The sequence below is a fragment of the Aptenodytes forsteri genome, unplaced genomic scaffold (genome assembly GCF_000699145.1).
Source record: "Aptenodytes forsteri isolate BGI_AS27 unplaced genomic scaffold, ASM69914v1 Scaffold123, whole genome shotgun sequence".
Lineage (NCBI taxonomy): Eukaryota > Metazoa > Chordata > Aves > Sphenisciformes > Spheniscidae > Aptenodytes > Aptenodytes forsteri.
In genome coordinates, this window is record NW_008794408.1 from 3972085 (window position 1) to 3997662 (window position 25578).

Consider the following 25578-nt stretch of genomic DNA (forward strand, 5'->3'; position numbering starts at 1 on the left):
CCCAAGCTCATGGATTTTTAATGGTGTCTGCACAGCAGTTCAGCTAGGTGGTTTTTAACCCTATCTTTAGTTAAGCCAGAAGAGCTGGCATGGAGACAGCTATGTGAATAGACGGGAGGGAGGCAAACAGGAAAAAGGAAGTGTTAAAGGAACTTGTGCATGGTGGGAGGACTACAGGTGACAACTCAAAAATAAAAATAGAGTTTTTTGCAGAAAACAAACAAGAAAGAACAGGTGATTGACAATGCAGGGAATACAAAGAGTCCCTAAACTCAGAGATAAGGGGGGGGTCTTCAGAAAGAGATTCCCCTTTCTTAAACCTCACTGTATCTCAATTTATGCTAGACGTTGCTGCCTAAATTCATAGTTTCATCTTACATTTAATGCAGTTCTTCCCTTTCCTTTGGATCAACTCAAACAAGTTGCATGGCTGCATGATCACTTGAACAGAGATAAAAAAAGGGGAGCTAGCTGTGATAGGACACAGGACTGGATGTAACCATCTCTTTTTAGCAGCAGCTCCCAGTTGCACAGGTTGGGTATAAGGTGAAATATAGTCTCAGGAAATAGGATGGCATAATTTCATGCAGCATCTGACACCTTGCACTTCGTTCTGAGCCAAAAAATTCCTGCAGCCTGAAAAAGCAGGGCCTTCAGGAATCATACCTGTCCTGGGAACAGTATTTTCACAGAGTAGATTTAAAACAATGAGTCTTCTCTCATGAGACTTCCTTTGAACTCACTGGGGAGAAACATGCCCCTTCCAGACAGAAGTCAGTGGAAAAAACCCACCCAGATTCATTCCTAGGACAATTTACAGGCGACTCTCTTCTGCTTTTCCAATACAAGAACTAGGGGTATCCATGAGATGAGGAGGTTTGAAATAAACAACAGGAGTTGGTTTCCACACTGTACGTAATGAAATTGTGGAAGTCCTTGCTATGACATGCTGTGGGTACTGAAGGTGTACACGGTTCAAAAAGCAGGACAAATCCAGGGGAAAGATGGTCACTGAGAGCTATTAAGTACAACCGTATCATGCCTGGCTCTCAATGTCCCTGAGCAGCTCACCACTGGGAGCTAGGAGAGCGCTCCAGGAAGCTATTGCATGTTTGCACACCACCTCCTAAATATCCACTATTGGCCATTACTAGGTCACTGGGCTAAATGGGGCTTTGGTCTGACCAAGGGTGGCCACTGCTATTCTGAATACAGAGAGAGCCTACAGAGTTAATTCTCAGTCATCTAAAACTGGCCTTGATTGACACGTTCTCTTCATGCCCACACTTTGCAGCAACTCAGACACACGAAAGCTTCTGCCAGGTGGTATTCTCAGACTACCTGTAGTTTATCTGACTCTTTACAAGAAGAAAAAAAAGAGGTAGGTGAAAAAGAAAGGATGCGACCGAACTTGTTGCTCTGCAGGAAAAGCGAGATCTGGATTCTGCATCCCCCACCTGAAAGGTTTCAGCCTGCAACTTCCACATCTCCAGAGCCCACAACTACTGAAAAGGGCAGCCTATACCCCCCCATCCTGCTGAAACTGGGTCACTGTGCAGCAAAGCAGGCAAAATTCATGGGCCCAGAAGGAATAAGCCACTCTGTCGCCCAGGAGAAATGAGTGTGCCCATTTCAGTCATTCTTTCCCACCAGCTGTAGGCACAGCCCTTGAACTCACCTTGTCTTTGAACAATGTCACACCACGTAACTGGGCAATGGGCAGAAATTCAGCCAGCTAGGACACTATAAACACCCATTTAAATGCTTTCTAGTATAGAAAAAATTAGCCAATCCCCTCTGCATATGGTGCTCATCTACAGTCTGTCCAGACTGCCTCATCTGCCAAGTGAAGGCAGGTATCACCTACTTTGAAGTGTAAGATGATCCTGAGTTCTTGACATTTGTAAAACATTTAGAGACCCACAAAAGAATCACAGGAAGGCAAATGACTACCTACTGCATCCCAACTCTGAGCTTCACTCTCGTACAAACAGCCTGCTCACTTTACAAAGACTTTTTTTTTCCTTTTTCTAAATAAAGCTGAGGCCATCTTAAACAGATTCTTTTCAGTTCCAGATTATTTCAACGAAGTGGATATTCCTAAAATTTCTTTTTTTTCCTGGAACACTTTTAACTTGGTAAACAGGTCTGTGTACAGCTTTCAATTACCTTTTATTCTGTAGTGCCAAATGAGACCAGATAGGCATATTCTTAAAAGGCTTTCATGAAAATGCAAATGAACAGTTCACACTAGTCTGCTGGCTCAATAAATAGAACAGTTTGAAGTGTTTAGACACTAGTAAATAGATAAAAAATACAGAAAAAGCCATCTGTAGCCCTAAAGAAGCTTTCGTTTTCTTGTTGCCACCATAAAACTTGCAATGACAGTATCTTCAAGATACCTCCTCTGTTATCTGTATTAGCTTAGACAACATATCCTTCTAGTAGCTGACCTGCAGAAAGGGTATAAATCTGAGTTGAGAAATATCACCAGAATTTAAAACCCAGACTTGCCTGCAAACTTGAGTCAACTCCCAGCAAAATGCACATGATCATATTTTCTTATCTGCCAAGTTTTTCCCCTCTCCCCCTCCTAGACGTCACCATTCATTTTAATGTTGGTTTTTTTAACTCCAGCTCAAATACAGCAAAGTGTTGCATGTTCTTGTTCCCAGACATTGTATTACGTATTAGCATTCCTTTGAAAGGATTTCATTCTTTACTACTAGAAGGACAAGAAAGCCTTGAAAACAGGTTTGCTTATGGTGTCCAACTTGGAGGGATCTAAATGTGATATATTAAGTGTTATATATTCAGGTTCTTCACTTTTAAATTAAGCTACTTGAACCCAGCAAGAAGTATAAAAATATAAACAGAGCAGTTCCTGAAATTCAAACTTCCCAGTTAGACAGGCCTCTTCACAGACCCTTCCCACTGCACAAACACTGCAGCATCCAAAGAGGAGCCTGTAAGGGCTCCAAAAAGGCTTCGGGGGTGTTTAAGGCAGGAGATGAGGCTCCAGCTCTGGCAGTGCTTCCTCAGCATCCTCCATCTTCCTGCACACCGGCAGGTCTCTGGGCCTTGCCATGGAAGTACCCCTTTCATTCACCTCAGGCAGTCAACCCGATTAGCTCGGAGACACTTTCCTCCTCACATTAAGCCCACTGAGGCCACTTGCCCAGTACAGTTTTGGGTGCGCCCATGTGGCCACACCAGCTGGCCAAGTCACAGGGGGCTTCTGCTGGAGGAAGCCCCATCACTGGAGGCGATGTTATGACCGGCTAACAGGCACGCATTTGACTGACTGCTGCATCCATCATCCATCGGGTGCACAGGGATGATCCACCTACACTCTCCTAGCAACCCAAAAATGCCCTGGTCAGAATCGACCAGGCTCTGTCCTTCACCAAAGAGCGAGGAACAAATGCTGAGCCGCATCTCAGAAGCCCATGCAGCAGAACCTGGCTTGAAATCAGCAAGTTTCTGGCCTGAATCTGAACCAGGCTCATTAGTCTTTAGCTATCTCTGTCTAGCCTGGAGCATCTCACGGATGAAGGATATTCAGAGCCCAGATGGGCTTCAACAGTGAGCATTCTGGATCCTCAAAACTGTAATCAGTCCAATGGGTTGCTGTTGCAACTTTTGCTGGGTTTAAAGTCAAGTATTGCAAGGACAGGTATTCAGAGCCAAAAATCCCTTCTGAGTTAAAAGTAAACAGGGTCCGTTAAATCCTGTTGACCTTTTACTTGGAACCAACAGACCTACAAATATACTTCTTTAATACAGGAAAATTTGGATTCTGATGCAATCTTGTTACTCTCGAAGCATGGCCTAAGGCCACTGCACTATCACCGACAGAAGTGACCCAGTGCTCTGCTGGTGCCACACGGCCCCTCTCCCTTCTGTCAGCAGCAGCTACAAGAACAACTTAGGTTTCACCACAATCAATTTCCCAACCTGGTGCACCACACAATCACAAAGACAGTGGTGGGAGCACAAAGGAGGACGTGGCACAGTGTGGTGGCAGGTGTCCCTGGCTGGGATTATTTCCTTCAGTCCCAACGCCAGCTCTTGCTAGCTTAGAACAACCATATGGCTGGCTTGCCATAGCCTTAGGGCTATGGGCAAGTCAGCATGAAGGTGCTTCTGGTCACACAATCACAGGATGGTTGAAGTTGGAAGGGTCCTCTGTACATCATCTGGTCCAATCCCCTGCTCAAGCAGGGCCACCTAGAGCCGGCTGCCCAAGGACCATGTCCAGACAGCTTTTGAGTATCTCCAAAGATGGAGAATCCACAGCCTCCCTGGGCAACCTGTGCCTGTGCTCAGTCACCCGTGCTCAGTCACCCTCACAGTGACAAAGTGTTTCCTGATGTTCAGAGGGAACCTCCTGTGTTTCAGTTTGTGCCCATTGCCTCTGGTCCTGTCACTGGGCACCACTGAGCAGGGCCTGGCTTCCTCCTCTTTGCACCCTCCCTTCAGGTATTTATATAAATTGATGAGATCCCCCTGAGCCTTCTCTTCTCCAGGCTGAACAGTCCCAGCTCTCTCAGCCTCTCCTCATAGGAAAGATGCTCCAGACCCTTCATCATCTTTGTGGCCCTTTGCTGGACTCTCTCCTGTAGCTCCATACTGGTGCTTTGGCAGTCTGATCCAGCTGGCAGATACTGAAACCTTGCTCCCTCATCTACCCTGGAAATCTGGAAAGAAGGCGGCATGCAGGAGAGTGCATGTCCCTTCCTAAAACAGGGGCTCTTTTGATCAATCAGCATGTAAAGGAGAGCCTGTCTCAGAGTGCTGTATCTTGTGTTTGACTGACTTCTTAGGGATCAGCTGTAACTACCAGCACCACCTAAATGTAACACATACCTCAATCTGAGACTAAAAAAATTCTCTGTCTTCTCTGGGTAGGAAGATGTTTGTTCAAAGAGACTCAACATACTCACTATAATTTATTTTTACAGCAGGTACACCAAGACAGTTAAAACACTGTCTCCAAAGCTCTAGATATTATGTAAATAAACTCTAAATAATCGCCTGCATTAGTGTGGTTCAGTGTTCAGCAAGGAAAACAGCTCTTGGGTTTTTTTAATTAAATTCTGATTAAATCTATAATTCTGGACTGTTCTGTTTGTTTCTTTACATGAAAAGTTATCCTGCTTGTGAAGTGCCAAAGCCTTATTCTGAAACTGTATGATTAACACCCGTATTTCCGAAAGCTACGCATCAAATAGATTTATGTGACTAATGACATAAGTCCTTCAACCGGCAGTATAAGCAAACTGAGCTAGCCAGGCACGTTCTTGCCATACAGACAGTGATTTCCAAACACTCTTCTGAATAACGGAGATAATGGCTGCGAGGATACCAGTTGATACAGCCAAGAGCCATGCACTCGCAATGATCCCTAACAGCTTTTTATGCACCACAGGGTCAAGCAGCACACCAAAATGCATGGCTCCGACTCATGCTCAGCGGCGAGGAGCTGCAATTGAAGATGTCGTCGTCCCGTTATCGGATCTCCCTCTGCCTGCAGCAGGGTTGGTGGGAAGAAACCTGCACCTCCACCTCTGCTGCTTCAGGTCACAATCTGGCTTCTTGGTATAATCGCATCTTTACCAGCAATTTAACCCGATAGACTCAACTAGAAAACACAAGACAGGAGACCCAGGTGCATGCTCCCTTCTGCCAGCTGGGAAGAGGGTGATGATGGGCAGCGGGACAGAGCAGCACCGCTTCAGCCACCAGAGCCGGGCTGGAACGAGCTGGCCCCTTGGAGCAGATGCCCTCCCACACTAGGACAAGACACACCTGCTTGCTTTGACTACATTTTTTACATGGTTTTGGACTTCTCTCCACTGAGCAATGATGCTGGTTGTCAGTAAGTTATCCACAGCGATCCCTCAGGATTTCTCTTCACGGTATTATTAGCTTAGGCTGTGACTCCAGTTTCAATTTGTGGGTGATAACCATCCTTGCACAAAAGTCTCCAGCTGGAATAGCTGGCACCTCTGCTGCGAGCACCCTACGCTGCCAGGGAGAACGATGCTGTCCTTGGGCAGTGAGGACAGGTGCATCGCCGCTTCGGCCAGGATGATGCAGCAGCAGCACCTCTTGCACTGCAAACCCAACGCCCTGCCAGCTCACAGGTTACCAAGCCCCGATGCCCACCTCCAGCCTCCCAGCCACAGCCCCGAGTCTTTACAGTAGTTAAAAATTCTATTTAAAAAAAAACTTCTACTGACTTGCTTATTTTTCATAAAAGCTGATTACTGCCCATTTGCTGCAGACACTAGCCTGCCTGTTTAAAAAAAATTATCCCATTGGCAGGCAGCCAATATACAAGAACATCTATAAAGAAGCTGTTACAGTTTATCATGCAGTAATCCATGGATTAAAGTCATTAATAGCACTTGATGACATACTGTCATGACTCCAAAGATGCTGTTCTGGCTTGCAGGATATGCAGAATGTAACCCCCTCACAAACATTTCCCCCGAGTTACTTCCTTCTAAATCTTCGAAAGAAGAAAAGAAATGAGAAAACCCAGAAGAAAGACCTTGCATTGCAGGAAAAAAAGTTATAATGAAAATAAATTAACATTTTCAAATAACACCGAATTTTCTTCTCATTCACACTGATGTTTTCACAGTAAGAGTTCTTGGTGAGTAACTGAAATTTTAATCTACAGAGCTAAATTTAAAAAGCAAGCCAAAACATTCCCCCATGCCCAAAAGACAAAGCCACAACTAAAACTTTCAAAATAAGACCTGAAATGCTCAATTTTGCCCCTTAATTATTTACACGAAATAAGCTTTTTCCTTCTGTTGGCATGAGAACACACATGTATCATCACAGAAAACACTGTGTACTCCCCAAATCCCATGGGGTCATTAATCTTCTTTTATGCAGTACACAAAGTATTTTCACAGAACTTTTAAAATACTTTTCTAAAGCATGCCTGATGTCATTAGGAAGTCAGAAGTTGTTGATGGCCTAACAAAATTGCTAAATATCCTCCAGAGGAGAGAATCCCTTCACTCTGTTCTAAACTTACACTGCTATCTGCACTATCCATACATGTAATTATGAATGCCATTAATTTATCTGAGAGTCTCCAATACCAAGGGTAAACAACCCGTTGTGTCGAAATTGAAGTAACAGATAGACTTGTCTTACTTCTGTTGATTTAAACGAAAGAATCTGCACTCTTTCCATATGATTTGTTTCATTAGGTAATGGCCTAGTACTGTGCCACCATGTATTTTCATTTGCCACGAAACAATGATAATTCATAAAATGTACTTGGGAGAATACAATTGTCCCACCAACTGTAAGCAATGCTGTACCCCACAGTCATACGCAACTTTTGTAAACAACATATTGACACTGGAAATGAAAATCCTTAGAAAGAAATCTTTTCAAAGCTTCAATAAATAAAAGCGATGACAAGTAACATTTGTATTAATATACATCTTACCGAGAACAAATCACTTTCTGATTAACCTGGTTTAGTTGTAACTTATCATTTCACATTTTACTTTCAGTACAATGTAGTAGCATTTTCACTACACATGCATTTTTTTTTTCTTACCTTTAAGGAATCAAAGCAGGCAATAACTCTCCCATTTTCAACCTGGCAACTTTTAGGGGGGTGTGCAAATTTGCATTCTTCATCAGAGCGTGAACAAGTTCCCCTCTGAAACTGCCTGCACACTTCTAATGTTAGCCATTTTGTATCTCTTACGGGAGCAACATTCAAAGCCATGATGAAAAGCTGATTTCGAATTTGTAAATTGCTGTCAAGTGAATTATGCCGAAGAAATTTCCAAAACTAATGACGAAGGGAAGGGAGGGAAAAAGAAAAAAAAACAAAAAAACAACCAGAAAAAAATAATTTCAATTCCAATTGAAAAGAAAGTTTAAAAAAAAGTGGGGGACGATTAACGAGGTCCAACGCACACAAAGCAGAATAAACAGAGAAAGTTTATCAGCAAGCAGTTACTCATCAATCATTAAGTCCCACTTGTAGACTTTTGGCTGGGAAAAACCATGCTCAGTCGCATTTCTGTCTGTAAAACACGTGGGCTTGTTGATTGTATCACGGATGAACCAGTTTTAAGCCAAGGTCCTTCAATGCAATGGCACTCCTTGATAGAATAGCAGTTCTCTGACGGTTGCTTGCTGGTATTGATTACACAAGAAAAGCAATGCAGTCATTTGTTCATGTCCCAGGAATAATAATTCTTCCTCTTTTCCTGCTTTCAGTTTCCCATCAACTAATTGGCAAATGGAGACAGCTGAGGTATCTTCCGCCAGGTGTAAGGTGAAGGCAATGTCTGGCTGGCAAAGACAGGATTTTGAGAACACGGGCGTAGCAGTCCTCGCTCGTAAAAGTGACTTGGCAAAGGCACTTTTTAAGTCACTGACCTGACAAAACAAATACAGTATCAGTTCACATGCAACTCATTCAAATCAACATTACGAAAGCTATCATCCCTTTTTATCAGATATCATAAACATACTGCCAATGCTCACTTTTATTTCTTTTTTCCCAAACAAAATCAGCCTCCTTCATGAAGTTACGCATGACAAGGGAATAACCAGTTGAAACACATATTGCAGTAATATTCTAGGCAGCAATCCAGAAGTTGGGAATGATTTAAATAGATGAATGTGGCAGACACAATAATTAGGCATGCTGGTTGTGAAACAATTCTATCTAATGTGTTTAGTCTCCAAAACAGTATACAAGAACCCGTTTCCATTAATTTATCATTTGGCCCTTCAGATTGTGTTACTACATTATAAGCTGTTACTTGTTATTTGTTCTTCCTTAGAAATGAGGACAGTAGTATTCTGTTCAGATTTTTTTGTCTCTCCCTCTGTTTCTCAAGGGGAAAAAAAACCAAAACAAAAAATTGTCATTCCAAAATTACAGGGAAAAAAACCCTTCCATATCCAGAAGATAAGAGTTAGTTTCCCTGTTAAGCGAAAAGCTGTTTCACAAAGGCTTCACCACTAAGTCATCATCCTCTAATGAGTTCTTTCTAATATGAAGCAGTCTTTATCTAAATTTTCCTCTGATTAAATTAGCTTTCATGTACCTTTACAAATACGTGGTTCAGCATTAAAATCTAAGACTTAAATATGGAACTTAAGCTATTTGGGGACTATAAAATACCTAGGATATTTTAGAGCTAAACAGATCTGAAAATCAAAGGGTTAGATATTATAAATATTTTTTAATAAATTACTATTTTATACACAGACAGTGAAACTACAGACATGATGTTTCCTTCTATTCAGCTTCAAAGGAACACAACTTTCACTTTGCAGATACCAGCCAGAAACAGTTAATGGATTATTTTTGTACAAGAATAAAGAAAGGGGGAAGGACTGGAATAAGTGAGGTTTTAAAATGCATCAATAAAAATAGCTCTAAAAATACTGACAGCTTTCCCATGGCAGAATAATTACCATTCTGTGCTTGGATTCATCTGATTTAATTTAAGTCACTATTGTTAGTAATGCGAGTAAGAATTACTCACACACGGTTTCAGGAACAGATCCCAGTTCTGACTTCTAGGTCTTCACATCAAAAGGCTTTGCTATTACTCACTAACGCTACCAGAAAGGGTTTTACTATGTGACTGATATCTACACCAAAAAATTTGGTACCGCTAGCATGAATAAAGGTAATACAATGCTAATTGCTCAAAAATTCAGTTTCAAGTCCGACGTGCAATAAGGTGGGTCTGGATGATACTTAGCTAGCTTTACCTGGTCATCAAGAATAACAAGCTGCAAGAGAATTAGTATATTTTTAAATAATTCTGCACAATTGTAGTGTAGTACAGTACATGAATTAAATATTCCTCAAATTAAATATCCCATCGATGTTGTCCCACAGTATCGATGAAGAGTGAGGGTAAGCTGAAAACGTACAAAGAGGTGAGAAAATACTCGTAACTGATGAAAAGGAAAGGGAGGGGGAAAGACAAGGAGAGCCTCTCCACAAGAGCTTGTTGGGCTAAATGTAAAAGAGGAAATATTCTCCCTAGAGCTACCCATTCCAATTCAGAAATGTCAGTAACAATTTTCAGTAATAGATGTAGGAGACAGACGGAAATTTTGGGAAAAGAGTAAATGTTATACCACATGCTGCTGAAAGTCACAAGTAGTAATACTCTGCCGGGCTGCATACTTCTAAAATTGACAAAGTTGTTTCTCAAGTAGTAGGTGTTAAGACTGAAGAAAACCAGACATTGCACATGGTGGCAAAGCAAACAGCACTAAGTATATAAATGGCAGTAGCCATGGTTTTAAGAAAATGTGCACAACAGAATCACACGAGATTTGTGAGACTGCAGCAAGAATTAATACCAAAAAGCATTTGGGGGGTAGAAGAGGAGTGAAATAGAGCATCATCCTATTTCCTATCTTCTTACTACATGAACATTTCTAAAGAAAGGGAAGCATGAAAAGTTCGTCTCAAAAATCCACGTCTTGTCAAAAGTAATGACACTATCTGATTTCTCAAGAGGTATTGAGTGCTTCAGCAGTTTCTACTGATGCAGGCTTAGGAGAGACAGAGCTGAGACCTTTCTGAAGGAGGCCGTGCCTTCAGCAGGAAGCATGTGCAAACAAGGTGGAGACAGAAGAATTTTGAGTGCTTCGTCCCTACCACTTACACGGCCTATGTGTTCATGACCACATCCTAGGCAGCTGCCATACCTCCTCTGCCCATCGCCTGGACCAGGAGGGTGAAGGAAGATATGCCACCTGGAAAGCCTGAACTGAGAGGGAAGCAATACAAGGAGAAGGGAGAGGAAAGACAAACTGGGGAAAAAATTATGGGGGGAACCAAGGAAAGTAGAGTTCAAGATATGAGGAAAGAGCTCAAGAGAAGGAAAATATGCCACCTGGAAAGCCTGAACTGAGAGGGAAGCAATACAAGGAGAAGGGAGAGGAAAGACAAAGTGGGGAAAAAATTATGGGGGGAACCGAGGAAAGTAGAGTTCAAGATATGAGGAAAGAGCTCAAGAGAAGGAAAATATGGGAGTGGAAGGTAAGAAAGTGAAATGGCTGGTTGTGGAAGAGGAAGGAAGGGAGAGGCTTCATGGGAAATGAGGAAAAAAATAAGATGGGTGTGAAAGAAAGTTGGAGGGAGGATGTGAACACTGGGGGAGAGAAGGGCAAGAAGGAATTTTAGAAGGAAAGCAGAAGAGACTATGGTTACAAGGCAAAATCCAGTGGTTTGGGTAAACAGAGGGAAGTAAATGAGGGAAAAGAAACATGGGGTTTACAGAAGAAAATACAGTAATACTACTACTACTCAATAAAATGCCTCCCAGGCCACAGGCTATTACTAACATCACAGCCCACCCTGACCTTATGTGTTGCAAAACCCACCCATATGGAGAACACTAGGGCCTCCAGCAAATTTGAACTCAGCTCTTCTTTCCACTACTTCTAACTTCTATTTGTGTCCCAATATATCAGCCAAAGTTAGCTGTCCTGCCAAAACCAACAGGATCTCACCAGCCTAGAGCCCTCAGCACCAACAGGGTCCCTTATCCAGGCAGAAGGTTTGCTTTTTCATTTGCTTGGGGGTTTTGTTTAGTTGTTTTGTTATTGTCATTAATGATTCCAACCCAAGCCTACACTCCCCACTGTAGCTAAACAAACTACCAAAACTTACACAGTGACAACTGAGATGCAAAATGTTCTTACTGAAGCTGAAGAAAGCATTCAACATAATAAGAGAACTAATTTTGTTTGGGTTTTTTTACAACTATTGCTGTTTATTTTCAGTCCCTCAAACACTTGGATCAATGGATCCAAAGGACACGTCTACAAATGCAGTTTTTCATATGCTAAGTAAGATAAATTCATGGACGTATATTTGTAAAAACTATTTAGCTTTAGACCCCTCTTTTCAGATAAGCACCACTTCCCTTTTGCAGAAAGCTAGCAAGGCATGGAGGAGTAGGAGACTTTTGCCAATCTCATGTTCTCCTAAAAGAGCAGGAAAGAAGAGCCTGTGTTAGGCTCCAGATTTCTTTCTGTTCTAAACCACAAAATCATTTCTCTTTTTCCAAGTAAGCAAAAAAAAAATTCCCGGTAAAAAAAAAATCCTTTTAATTATTAAACAAGGCAAAGCACACAGGCACTAGGAGCCCCAGAAAAGGTTCTCGTTCTGAGGAACACTAGGCAGCCAGCGTCTTCAGGAGTTACAAGCAAGCACAAAGCCCTCCCCTATTACAAACCAGCTGGATCTCTCAGCTGGAAAATAGGAGCTCTTGCTATATACAGAATATGGGCTGCTCTGGTACAGTAGTTTTACTTATCAGACAGATTATGTGGCGATGGATTATGTAGTACCCGTCTAATGGAGAAGCTGAGACTTCCTGGACATGTTGTATTCATGCTTCAGTAGACAATGTGTAGTAATGAGCAAAGACCTCATCTTCAAAAAGTCAACTCTGCAGGTGATGACTTCCAGTAGAGGAGCAGAGTCCTCTACGTGGTCCCAACACAGATCCCTAGTGGAACCAGTAAATTAACTCAAAAGGCGTTAAAACAGTTTTTCACTTTACTCTTCGAGAATTAAGCACTCTGCATTATTCATCATATTAAAATCTTCAGTAAGAGATGTCAAGACTGGGGCTCAATTTGTTGCTCCTACTGCCAAAGTTTATCAACATGATCCATGTATTTCTTCTATGTATACATCAGAAACTCAAGAACTAAAAAGTTAGAAAACCCTCAGTTGTACCTAAGAGGGATTGCACAGTTTAAAGTATACAAACTCTTCTTTCCCAGCAAGCCAGAAGAGATATGCTAAATATACTTAGCTTTACAAGTTTGATCATTTACAATGGTCTATTTTAAAAATAAGGAATTAAAATAAGGAACCAAAGACCCACTATGCTGTGGAAGCAGGGTCTTCCTCCTTTAGGTCACTAGCAGGGCAGAAACCTGTTGACTGTCAGAATAGATTGTTGCCCAAATTCAGTTAAACACCTGAACTCAGGTGGGATAAAACTCACCTTCAGGACCTACCTACAGTCACCAGAATTGACCTGCTGGATACTCTAATGCCAGAAGAATGCCTTGAGAACTTCATTTTCAAACCCAGCATGCATATACTGCAACTCTTCAGAGAGAGACTGCTTAGCCAAACATGGGAACGCTTTCAAGAGGACCAAAGTCACATCTCTAATCCCAGAGAAATGGTACTGCCCAATTTTAAGCCCTTGACCCAAAGCAGGCTGCTGCTACAACTTTTATGCGCTTACACAAAACAAATTCATGTTGCTTACTTCCAGAAAATCATGTCCATAGTCTTAAATTCACTCCAGGAATCTTTTAACAAAGAAACAAACAATGACCCTGCAGTAGACATCAGGCAGAAAGAATTTCAGGCCGAAATTTTAAGCTCTGGCTGGAAGTTGTAAGCAGCGGAAAACAGGCTCTCTACCCTTAGACATGGTTAACCGTAAGCGTCGCTGGCTTCACGCTCCACAATACAAGTTCACGAACCAGCAACATCTTAACCACATATTACCTTAACTCAGATCCTCACAACGTTCCTATTTCTTATAGATTAGTTTATCTCCTGGACAAAGAATACCCTCTGTATAGCCACTCCCTTCAGCCTGGGCTTACTAGTTTCGTGTCAGTGATTTTACCTGGGACAGACAATGCGAGACAAAATACAACCATTCCCAGATGTCCCAGGATATCCCATGACATCCAAACACAAGGATTAACCAGTGTGCCCCACTCTACAGATGCATCTTCAGACTGACAAGCATTGTCCTCCTTCAAAAAGCTGCTGCTCCTTCAGCAGCTGACCACATTTGCAAAGGAAACTTGCTCTGCAGTTCACTATGTTTATAGCCAAAACCTAGTGGCAACTTTCCCTGTATAAATCTAATACGAAGGGATCCTTCTATAACCAGATCAAGTTAAGTATCTTGAACAGTCACAATGGAAATACAGATATTTGAAGATTGACCACTACTGAACCCTCACCCTTAAGGCCAGGAAAAAGCATCCAAATCCCGCTAAGTCGTACCTCTTGTTTGCAGCTGCACAGCAGACTCCACTTTCAAAGCACTCGGGACACAGCCACACATTTAGGAGACACTGGCAGGTGCTTTAGTCCAAAAGATGGTGGGACTTTGCTTCAGTTTTTCAACTAAACCTCACTGTTACATTCTTTTAAATGCCATTTTCCCCCCATTGTTTGTGCTTTAAATAGCATTCAAGGCCTCCAAACCGAAGAGAAGCTGCACACCAAAGGACCGCCACGACCCCACAAGCACACTCCAGCATGACTTTCAATTCCAGCTACCTGTCATTTCCTTGACTCCCCCGCACTGTTTTCTCTTGCCCTCCCTCAGACTCCCTGCCGAGGAAAGCAAGGCTGCAGCTTAATCCTAGGCTAAAACTGGATCCATTATGATCTGCCTCCCCAGGTGCAGAATAAAGCCAACACTGCAGCATAAAGCACCCTGCGTCACGTGTGCTGGCCAACTCAACCAAGACATGCCCACCTGCCCATGCCCCACATCTGATGGAGTAAAGAGCAGAGCAGGCGTGACGGGGCATGACGGCACGGGCTGCAGCCCCGCTCCCTCCCCTGCACCCCCACCTGCGGCCACTCTGGCTACTCGTTGCAAGCTCCTGTAATTACGACACTGTATCCCACATGATGTGCTCCCTGTCCCTGGAAAGCATGGCTGACTCTCAGTCATCGCACGCTAATTTAAGCCTCACCATGCAAAATCCTCCGCTAACCAATACAGAGAGGATCTTATGTCAAAAGATGCTAACGTGAATGAAAAAAAAAGTAGTTTTACAGACAAATAACATGACAGTTGGCATGCTTGTTATTCACATTTGAATAAATTACATTCTTAAAGAGAGAACATGCAAGAGATTCTCGTGTAGCGGATAGGCTTTTCTCACTCCATCAGCCCACTAGATTAGGAAACAGGACCAGAAAGTGATGTGGTAACACAGAGGTATCATTCATCAGTGACTACTATGCCAGCTTTGTATTCTTCTCTTGAACCAATTTTTAACATCTCATTCATATTTTTTGATATGTAGCCTAATATTACAGTATCTATCTAGTAAGACTGGACAATGTACAGTAGAGTTTAGCAATGTCTTTGCATAGTTCAGTAGAATTACAGCATTAAAACCAGAATCAGGCATCTGGCTCTTTTCCAAACTGTTGTGAAGCCACAAAAATAATATTCCCTATATTCAAGAAACAAGAGAAAACAAGACAGACTTCCATGAAATATCATCCGTTCTTTGATGGCAAATAAGAATGGAAAACCTTTCTGCCACCATAACATTTTAAGAAAAAAAAACATTCAATTACAGTAGAGAGTGATGAATGCATTTTCTTCCAGAAATTTCAAATGAAACTTGTGAACATTTCTTTAATCATTTTGAGTTTTTTTTCCTACTTCATGAAGATGTTACACAGCTTCCATTTTGCATTGAGCAAACCAGTATTGCTCAATTGAGGAAGAAGCCAGAACTGCCCTATCAGAGAAGCAGCCCACTAGTTTGACCAGGTGGCCAGGAGCCAAAAATACTAAAATTCTAGTTCCAGTTCCTGTATTAATTTGACCTGAACTCTGCTGAAGTCAAAAGTGTCCTTTCAAAAGAACCATTATTTATTTTATTTGCTTGACTTGGAGATAACTATTGCAACATCTCCCTTTGCCTGTTATACAACCAGAGATGAACACTCGTCAACTGTAATTCAGATGAACATTACCCAGAGTTGATCCTAACTATTTCAGTTAAGCCAACAGAAGTCCAGGGACAGGTTAGAAAATGCCGGTCTATTTTATTTAAACTGAGCATGACGTCCAAGTATCAGTTTTGCTAAATGAGCCATATTCTCCTTGTCAAGATCACCAGCGTGCCAGATTCAGGCTTTTTAGTATGTCCCGCACTACTTAAAGTATAGCAATGAGCTTCTTATTAAAACCTGCCGGTTGACTTTGAAGCTGGCTTTACAATATAATAACGCTAATGTCCTTTGTCCCCAGGGAAGGAGGTGAGGAGGAAGGTGTACCGCCGACTGCGGAACAACAGGCACAGCCCGGGACCTTTTCAGCGATCCACTGTACTACTTTGCTAATGGACCATGAAATATTTCTGCTGAACTTTAAGTCTGTAGATGACTGGAGCCCACAAGGGTATTTTCTAACATCAAAGTGCTTCGAAGTCATGCTGATAAAACCAGTGCTCATTATGCTTCCATTAAAATGCAATTGCAGAAAACAGTTTTTCTTCTTCTAGCAAACTTTTTTTTTTTTAAACAATGATTTTCATCCTGCTCCACTGAACCTTCTCCTCCTTGCTTGGTCTGTACCTTCTCTCACAGTCTGTAACATAAACACTTCTTGTTTTTAAGTCCAGAGAAACCTGATTTTATCCTCTAGGTGCATGAATTTCATTCACAAAATTCTGCTCCCACCTTGACAAGAGGACGAAAGCAATTTCTGTTTCCGTGCCTCTGTGAGCAGAGTTAATCATCCCCGGCAGCAATGACGTTATCACTTGGCCTCTTGTGGACACAAGTGTTTTGCTTTTGGCAGAGTGCATCACATAATAGCTATTAATGAAACCCAATTCCCCAGGGAAGGGTACCCCAGTGAATTAGGAGCTCCTACTCACACCCAGCTGCAGACATTCATTGTATTTATTATTTTTTTTTTAGGACTGTAAAAATATTTATAGAAAAGTGTGCTTATGTACTGTGAAATTTTTATAGACTGGCATGGAAGGAACACGTGATCAAATGACTGTTCTCACCTGCCAAAGGACCGATAACATGCTGTTACACAGGAGCACAATTTAAAAGAGCTCAGGCTGTTGTCAATTTTCTATTTTCTCTACTCTGGTTTCGCACTAAGCCCAGAAGGCAGAACTCTTACCGAGGTATTTATGTGACAAACAGCATCCCTTTGCACTGAAAGACAAGGATAGGTCTGAATAAACCAAGGACTCCATGTAAATTAAGACATGTTGAACTCGCAAGCTGAAAATATGTTTAAGACTGCCAATAGCTTTATTAATAATATACTCCTACAAATTACTCAGGGAAGTTGCATGGCACATCCAAACAAAGCTCCTGAGGCGAGGGCAACAAGAGCACTACCTAATGCTATTAACTCCGACCGCCTCTTAAGCACTAAACCCATTCTGCTGAACAGATTTCCTGCACAAAATCCAAGCAGCACTGCTGTTCTGAGATAAAATACCTGCATCTCTGTGCTGTTTTCTCCATGTGCATTTTACCTGAGAACAGGATACCGAAGTACATAAGGACGACTTTAGCAGATCAGCTGAAAAAGTCCATCTCGCCCAATATCCAGTCTCCAACCGCAGCCAATACCAGTTGTCTACAGAAGAGTGCAAAACCAGGGCCGGCAGAGTGCGGTAATTTGCATGAATCTTCTCCCAGCAACGTGTAACTGATGCCTTTTTATTTAATAGGTCTCACTGGATTTTTCTTCCATGGATTTGCCCACTCCCTTTTTGAACGCTGCTCTGTCAGCAGTGTCTTTCATCATCATGTGCGTAGAGAGTAGGATACCAAGAGGGAGCCTGACAGGTTTTCACAATTGTTGACAAAAGCTTGGACTCTCAGGAGAGGAGCGTGGATATGGAAGGAAACACTTCAGGACTTCGGAGATTTAAAAAAAATCTGAAAACACCAAATGGAGCTAGGGAGCAAGATGACTGATTACAAAACCCCTTAAGTAAATCTGTGTTGTTACTGGCTTTTTATTACCCCTGAACTGGTTAAACTAGAAGAGAGAAGATACCTTTTCCTTTCAGTGAAAGTGGAGCTTGGAGAAAAGCACTTAAAACCTACCAGAAGAGAAAGAAACACCAAGACCCCTTCTTCTGCACCCAAGCTGCCTCACCTAGGAGCATTCCCAGAAGCTATGTTTTCTTAGCAATCCAACGGAGAAAGAGGAACACCCAAGAGCACGCCCAAAGGAGCCCAAGCGAGGCGCTCCGATTGCGTTCTGCCAGACCCGGAGCATTTCACAACGATCTCAAACACATTTTGGAAGCAGCAACTCATCAAAATGGGAAAGCGCTTCCAACAGGGAAAAGAAAAAACCTCAATAGTGTCTTTACTTCTCAGAGGGTTGCCCAAGCAAGCCTTCACCAGTGTCCATTTTATCACAAGGATTCAATTCCCCTTTCTCTCTTCATTAGTAGCGTGCACGTTACACGCAACAACAGTTTTATTTACTTCCAAAACTAAAGAAATCCTCATGAAGTAGAACATATGCAAGTGCTTTACTTCTTAGGTATCTCACAGGACATACCGCAAAGCCAGATTAAGCGTCTATGTCAGAATACCTTATATCTTACAGAAGTTAAAAAGACGGAACAGCAACCTAACTTTAAAGTCACCTATGGAATAGCGGATTATTATCAAGTACCTTCAAAGGCAATTTCATTTTATTTTTTAAAATAATGTTTTTATGCTAACATTCAGACAGCAAATATTTTACATAACAGAAGCTGAAATCTTCCACTAAAAGCCATTTTTCAAAGACCTTTCCCAGTCAAGGAGAAACCAGTAATGTTTTGTTTGGCACAGCCCTGGAGGAAAAAAAAAAAAAAGAAGTAGGATTCAACAGGTTATTGGTCTCTTCCAAAGGTAGTTTGCCTTTTTGTGTTTTGAACAGAGAGACTGCTTCCTGCCTGATTATCTGATTATCTTTGGTCCTCCAAAGCAAATAAAGAAAATATCTAATCAAGCTCAATGTGAAGATGACAGTAAAAGATTTTCTTTTCAAAATTCAAGCCATTTATTTGTCCACAAAAAAACCACCACCATTTAAAACTTCAGAGGCTACCTGTGTTGTGTTTGACAATACATAATGGAAATCTATTCTCCCTGGAATAAAATATAAATTTGCATTTAGTGAACCACTATTCTTATTGGTCTTCCAAAGGTAGTTTGCCTTTTTGTGTTTTGAACAGAGAGACTGCTTCCTGCCTGATTATCTGATTATCTTTGGTCCTCCAAAGCAAATAAAGAAAATATCTAATCAAGCTCAATGTGAAGATGACAGTAAAAGATTTTCTTTTCAAAATTCAAGCCATTTATTTGGCAACAAAAAAACCACCACCATTTAAAACTTCAGAGGCTACCTGTGTTGTGTTTGACAATACATAATGGAAATCTATTCTCCCTGGAATAAAATATAAATTTGCATTTAGTGAACCACTATTCTGCTGTCAAATAAGTATCATGAGTTCAGAAAGAGAATGCTTTTCCTCTAAAATTGTTTTTGCAACTGGTGGCAGAGAAACAAAGAAGAGCTTTTCTCAGAGTACTTGCCAGTTCTGGCAAATTTCTGTTTTCCTGGAAAACGTGAAAACTTCTATTTAATCCTGATGCAATAATGAAGTTACAACTAGAAGGAGCGCACAGTAACTGTCTGCAAATACTGCCTACCAGAGCAAACGCTTTTTTTTTTCTATCTCTACGATGACGAATTTTGGGTTTGGTGTCCAGTACTGCTACTGACCTTCCTTTTCACTTGAGCACCGATTAAGAAGCACTGACCCAATAAAAATGGGTCATATCGATTTGTTGTTTTATTTTGTGTAACATATCTCTCTTGGTCCAAAAAGCTCACCCCACGTTGCCACTTGAAGAAAGTTACTTTTTAACCCAGTTTCATTTTAGAAAAAACTTTTTTTTTTAAATAAGTAACAGCACACAAAGCACTTAAAACAACGTACAGGGAGGATGCACAGGAGCAAACTCAGGAAGTTTATTAGGCTACAGTAAGGACATTGGATGAGTTCATACTCATTTTTCTGCCACGTGCATAGTTCAGTTGTCTATGACAGTAAAAGGGGACACACTACAGATTTCTGGAAGGGAAAGAAAAAACCTGCCAGTACCTTGTAAAAGCAATTTTAACGTACAGAGCCTTCCTTTTCATTTCTGCTGTCTTCAAAGTTGAAAAGGGAATGGATTCAGGCAGCAATACTGACTGGTCAGGCAGCATTAGTCCAGTACTCCTAGGTCCCAGACCCAGGCATGCCCCTGTCTCAAATCAACAATTTCTGCAATATTTAAATGACAACTCCTCTCTATTTTAACTCAGCTATTTAATATGGAAAGAGAGCAATAGGAAAAAGTCTTTCCTGCTCTCACTAGGTCTTGTTGAAAACTTTCCTAAAGGAAATTTCAGCATCTCAGTGCCTCCTTAAACTGAAAGGTGACAATTTTTAGGGAAAAAGTAGATTTGTATTAGCAATATTGAAACAATTCCACCTCATCACTTTATTTTCATACGACTGAATCATTTTATCCTAACTTAAATATTATCATGGATAAGCACAAGGTTTTCAGGAATACATTGTAAATTGGGTTTCAACAGGTAAGTTGAAAAAGAGTTCTTCCATCCTACTGACACAAAGAATTGCAATATTTTTGCAGTGAAAACTGAATATATTTCCCAGAAATGTTTTGACAGAGCACTTTTCCAGACCTTTTTCTACTATCTCTGCTTACCTGTAACCGCAGAAATTTGTCTCCCCTGCTGGCGACAGCAGCACTGCTAAGCACAGCCCGGTGTTCACCAGTGCTTCCAAAGCAATGGATACGCTTGTGACACAGAGTACAAGGAACTGGCTTTTGGCAAGAGAGTTTTCTGCTCACATTGCAGCAGAAAATTTGGACTGGTTAAAATAAGTCTCGACAGTTTTGTCCTTTTCAAAGGTTTAATTCATTTGTTGTACTTCAAGCTTAGTCCCAAATGGGTATTTAAAGCCACATTTTGCTTTGCACTGTACCATTTGCATTGCCTTGCACAACTTCTGCGTTAAATCGTAATTCAAAAACTTCCTTTAACCCTGCATAAATCTCACCTTGATAGACAGCACTATTTTTGAAAGATAATGCCAATTTTTCTGTGTTAAAGTCAATAAATAGCACAAAAAATATTTTGGATCTGGTCAAATCAATAACATCAACAACAATATTCAGAGATAAAAAACTGTCCATTTATAAACATAAAAAGTGGACTGCTGCTGTTATGCTTACACGCATTTCTATTCCAAAAAACAACTTTGCAAAAATGACTTAGCAGATTTCTGTGTTGAATGTGCCTCTTTTTAATGCAATATTTGCTTAGCTTGTAAATAAGAGATTTTATATCTTCTAACCTTCAGCCTATGTACACACACTGGCCCCTGACACTTGATAGGACTTCTTTCCATTTCATAGAACATTTCCAGGACAAAGCAGGTGAGACACAAAATCAAACCAGACCAGAAAAAAACCCCAGACAAATTAACCAACTCTCTCTCAGCCAAAATTATGCCCTCCAGCAATCCTCTGCAACTTTATGGGCTGTAAAGTATACATTACCAATATTTGGCTTTCACAGAGATACCCACTTTTTTACAATGCATAGACTCTAGAAATCTTGAAAACCTACTTGAAAGGCCCTTCTCCACATTTATTCCTCTGCCCATCATCTGAAATAGTAGTAGTAACCATGGTACCACTTTACAGCAACTGAACAGAACTGCCTGTCCACTACCAAAAAAAGCACTATTATACCCTGAAAAGACAGAAAACAGAGAGGCTAAAAAGATGCAGTGGTATTCTAGTTTTGTGGTTTTAGGATTTCTTATGAACAAAGTTCACTCAATTTACAAATTAAGAGGGTTTGGTTTGTTGTTTTTTTTTAAAATTTAATTATTATGGTTCTGTAAAGTTGGATAGAAATCCACAATTTAAGGTTCTAGATTTTTTCTGGCTTCATTATTGCCAAACATTCACCAAGCAAGGTCCACCAGGAAAATTTTAAAGAACAATCCTGCTGATGCACAAGGCACAACGCAATCTAAATTTCATAACTGCAGCACTGGAGTCAATACAGGCACAAAAAAAGTTTAGTATTTTTAAATCAGAAAAGTAGACACTCGCCTGCTGTTTCTAAAGTTCTATTTCAGGGCAATCATTTTTACCTTGCAGTGAAGCACTCCAAAGATGAACACTATCACATTTACCTTTCCCCTAAGTGAAGTTTGCTAACGTTTTGGTGTCTGGAGGTCAAGAGGGTTGGGATACAGGTGGTTATCTTTACCAAAGCAGACCATTACTACTAAGTCTGTTTTAATTTCATTTCTCTCTAAGAAGAAGAAAAAAAACCAACAAAAAACACACCCCACACCTATATCGATTCCTATAACATAAATCCTCAAGTTAAAGGACCCACTACACAATCCTACTGCAGCACCTGTCACCCATTTCACTGGAAGCCTGAAAACATCAAGTGCATTTCATAAAGCCTTATCATCTACAAGTATGTTTACAAGGAACAGTCAGTTTTTATCAAAAAGTACAATTCTGACAACAATAGAGAAGAGCTATAAAATACAAATCCTAAAAGCTCAAAATTAAGCAAAATAAATGCAAATGAAACATCTCAACTTTGTAAGCTTATGATTTTTGTGGGACCTAGTTCTCATGATGGCATGAGTCTTATGGATGTTAAAAGAAATTTAATTAAAAAGGGTAGCTAAAAGTGCTAAGCATTTGCAGATGGCATAAAGACTGAAGTCAGAGCAGTTGTTCAGGGTCAAATTCTACAAAAGCCCCCAAACCCAAACTCACATGGTTAAATATCATGCTTTTACTTTTAATAATCTGCTGTAATTTTCGTAATGAAGTTTACCAACAGTTGTCCTCCTCTGCTTTGCAACATAGCCATAAACAATAAAAGATAGTTTGCAGTTAACATAAAATTTTTGCAAAGTCATACCTGAAGCCAACTGTGAAGAGTTACAAAAGGATCTCATGATAATGAGTACACGGGATGATAAAGTGACATAAGAGCTTAACATAAAGATAGGCAAAATAATGCAGATGAGGGGAAAACCCCCAAAAGTAATAAATAGTACACACAAAACACTAGGTTCAAACAAGACACTACTACAGAGGAAAGATCTTGTGGACATTACGGGCAATTCGATGAAAACTTCAGCAAAATACTCAGCAGTTGATGGAGTATAAAGCAAGCAGAACATTTGGCAATATCAAAGGAAAACAGAAAGGAATTATGCTACTACATATAGTCATGGAGCATGTAACTATTGAGTGATAAATCAAGTTAGGATCCCCCCCATTTCAAAGAGACTACTGCAGAGCTAGAAAAGAGAGGGAGAACAGCAACAGCACCATCAGTGCTACAGAAAGGCTTACATATATGAAGAGGCAACAGCGAGGCTCTTGACAACAGAAAGAATATGACATTCATACAGACTGATGATGAGGACCACTAAATTTTGACTAGGAGGCAGGGGACACTCAGTGAATGACCAGTCAGGAAGCCATACAACAGACAGCTATCTTTGCATATGGCAAACAGCTAGAGCGTGAAGTTAAATGGCAGGTGATGTACTGAAGGTCAAAAATATGAACAAGTTTAAAATAAATTTTCAACCTGAAAATCAGATTATTTAATTAGTCATCAGAATCACCAATGGCTACTAAATTCAGTGGTTGAGAAGGAACATCCTCCTCAGAAAGCCTCTCAACCCTGGCGATTAACAGCTAGAGTCATGCGCCAGTGAAGGCACATACTCCTGCCCTCAGCTTACCCTTTTGCCTTCTCCACCTCGGGATGGCAGCTCCTTACAAGCAGTCTAGTCCTGCAGCCAGGGCTGGCTACAGATCCATAGGGACACGCTGATCCTCAAGCCCTCCCATGAGAAACTCAATACTTTCATCTCCTGTTTCAAACAAACAGATTTCGGAGATGGCAGACTCGTTCCACCTATCTTCAGGCACTCAAATGTGTCACTGACGACCAAAAACCACGATCTCCTTCATTGTCCTCATGCCAAAGGGCAGACAGGCACCTCCAAAGGACGATTCAGAACGTGAAGGCACAGCTTTATCTCCTGGGGCCACCATGAAGCCACTGACTTAACCGGACAGACACATGCCCACAAGGACCGACAGATCACACGAGTGACTGTGCCACCTGCTCTGCACTCCAGAGGGATGATTTACCAACTTGGGAAGGCAAGAAAACCCCTCACAGGAACACGTGTTTGTTCTCAGGCCTCGCTCCCTTGCCCTTCAGTGTTTGTGTCCTGCTCCTCAAGAGACTGGGGAGAGAAGGGGAGACAGAAAGAGAGCAGGAAACCAGAGAGAGAGAGAGGAAGGGGACTGGATCCCTCACATCCTACAGAAGTGCCCAACCACTTCCAGCTCCACAGGTGAGGTCCAGGAGATGGATTTAGTTCAAGGTATTGCTCTCCAGCTTCCCCCCTTGAGATGGATGTTGTGGCTTCTTACCACTTAGGACCTTTTACACCAAGGATTAAGCCACTGGCTTGTCCCTCGCTGGTGCTTCCACTTCAAAGAGCTGCTACTGTGAATACCAAAGCCTTTAAAAATGGCCTCACCACACAAAGTCATGAGCATTAAATGAGGTCTGTTAAAAAAAAAAAGGCAAAAATAAAAAAGCACTGGCTTTATAAACACATCAGTGAAGCCACTTTCAAAGCCTTTCATGCCTTCCGCACTGTGGCAAAGAAAATCCTAGGGTTTTTTTGGCTTCCCCCCACCGCCTTAAAATTATGGCAATAAAGCAATCGAGCCCCAAAGCGTGTCCCAGGATTAGCAGAGGGGGACTAAAATACACAAGGGAACTGTAAAAAAAAAAAATACACGTGAAAAGTTTTTAAATGCAAGTGCTAGAGCTCCAGGACAGCGGCGCGCCGTGCTGCCGGTGCATGTTCAGCATGCCAATAAGGACTGCAGCACTGCAATCCCTAGCACAGGCAGCCCACACACTGGCGTCCTCCTCCGCAAAAGCCACTCGCCAGCCGGAGGAGGTGTCCCAGGCCCCACCGCTTTTGGGCTGCGGGGCAAGGAGATGAGGTGGGAAAGCCAGCGTTGGTCTCCTCGCGGCAGTCGGAGGCTGTAGCTGGGGATGCTGTGTTACGGGTGAACACAGCCATGAGGGAAATCCCGTACGTGTTATCACAGCCTTTTAAATAAAAGCAGGGCAGTGCTAAAGTCCTGAACCATTAACCGGGCGCAGAGGTATGCTCCTGCCAGCGATGGGCCTGCCCATCCCACCAGAAGCACAGCCAGAGGTGTTTGCTGACAAACCAGTGCAGCTGTAGGCTTGAAATACGTATAGAGCTGCTGCTAACAGCACCGCAGACCGTCTGAAAAGGGGGAAGGAATACCCCCCCAAAAAAAAAGATAAAAATGGACTAAAACTGGGTTCTGATATCCTACAGGGCAGTCGTTTCTCCCACCTTGATGTCAGGAGGAGTCTCCCAGAGAGCTGCCGGAAGAGAACATTAAGGTGTAAACCCAACACGCTGAAACCCAGCACTGAAAGTCATCCTTCCGAGTGCTTGAAAATAAACAGAAGTCTTGCCACTTTGCAATTTACAGTTAGTTTTACACTAAGTTCAGTACACTGCCCATAATACCTATGAAGTGCAAAAATCATG

General features: G+C 41.6%; 1 protein-coding gene across 4 annotated transcripts in view; it reads right to left on the minus strand.

The window, feature by feature from the left end:
• Window positions 1-25578, minus strand: part of MBNL2 (muscleblind like splicing regulator 2) — a 104352-nt gene that overhangs the window by 69899 nt on the left and 8875 nt on the right. For all 4 annotated transcript variants that reach the window (XM_009288385.2, XM_009288370.2, XM_009288378.2 and 1 more), the window contains one exon: window positions 7595-8430. In XM_009288385.2, the coding sequence (XP_009286660.1) occupies window positions 7595-7768 (174 nt within the window). In that variant the 5' untranslated portion in view covers window positions 7769-8430. The remainder of the gene's footprint in view (window positions 1-7594; window positions 8431-25578) is intronic.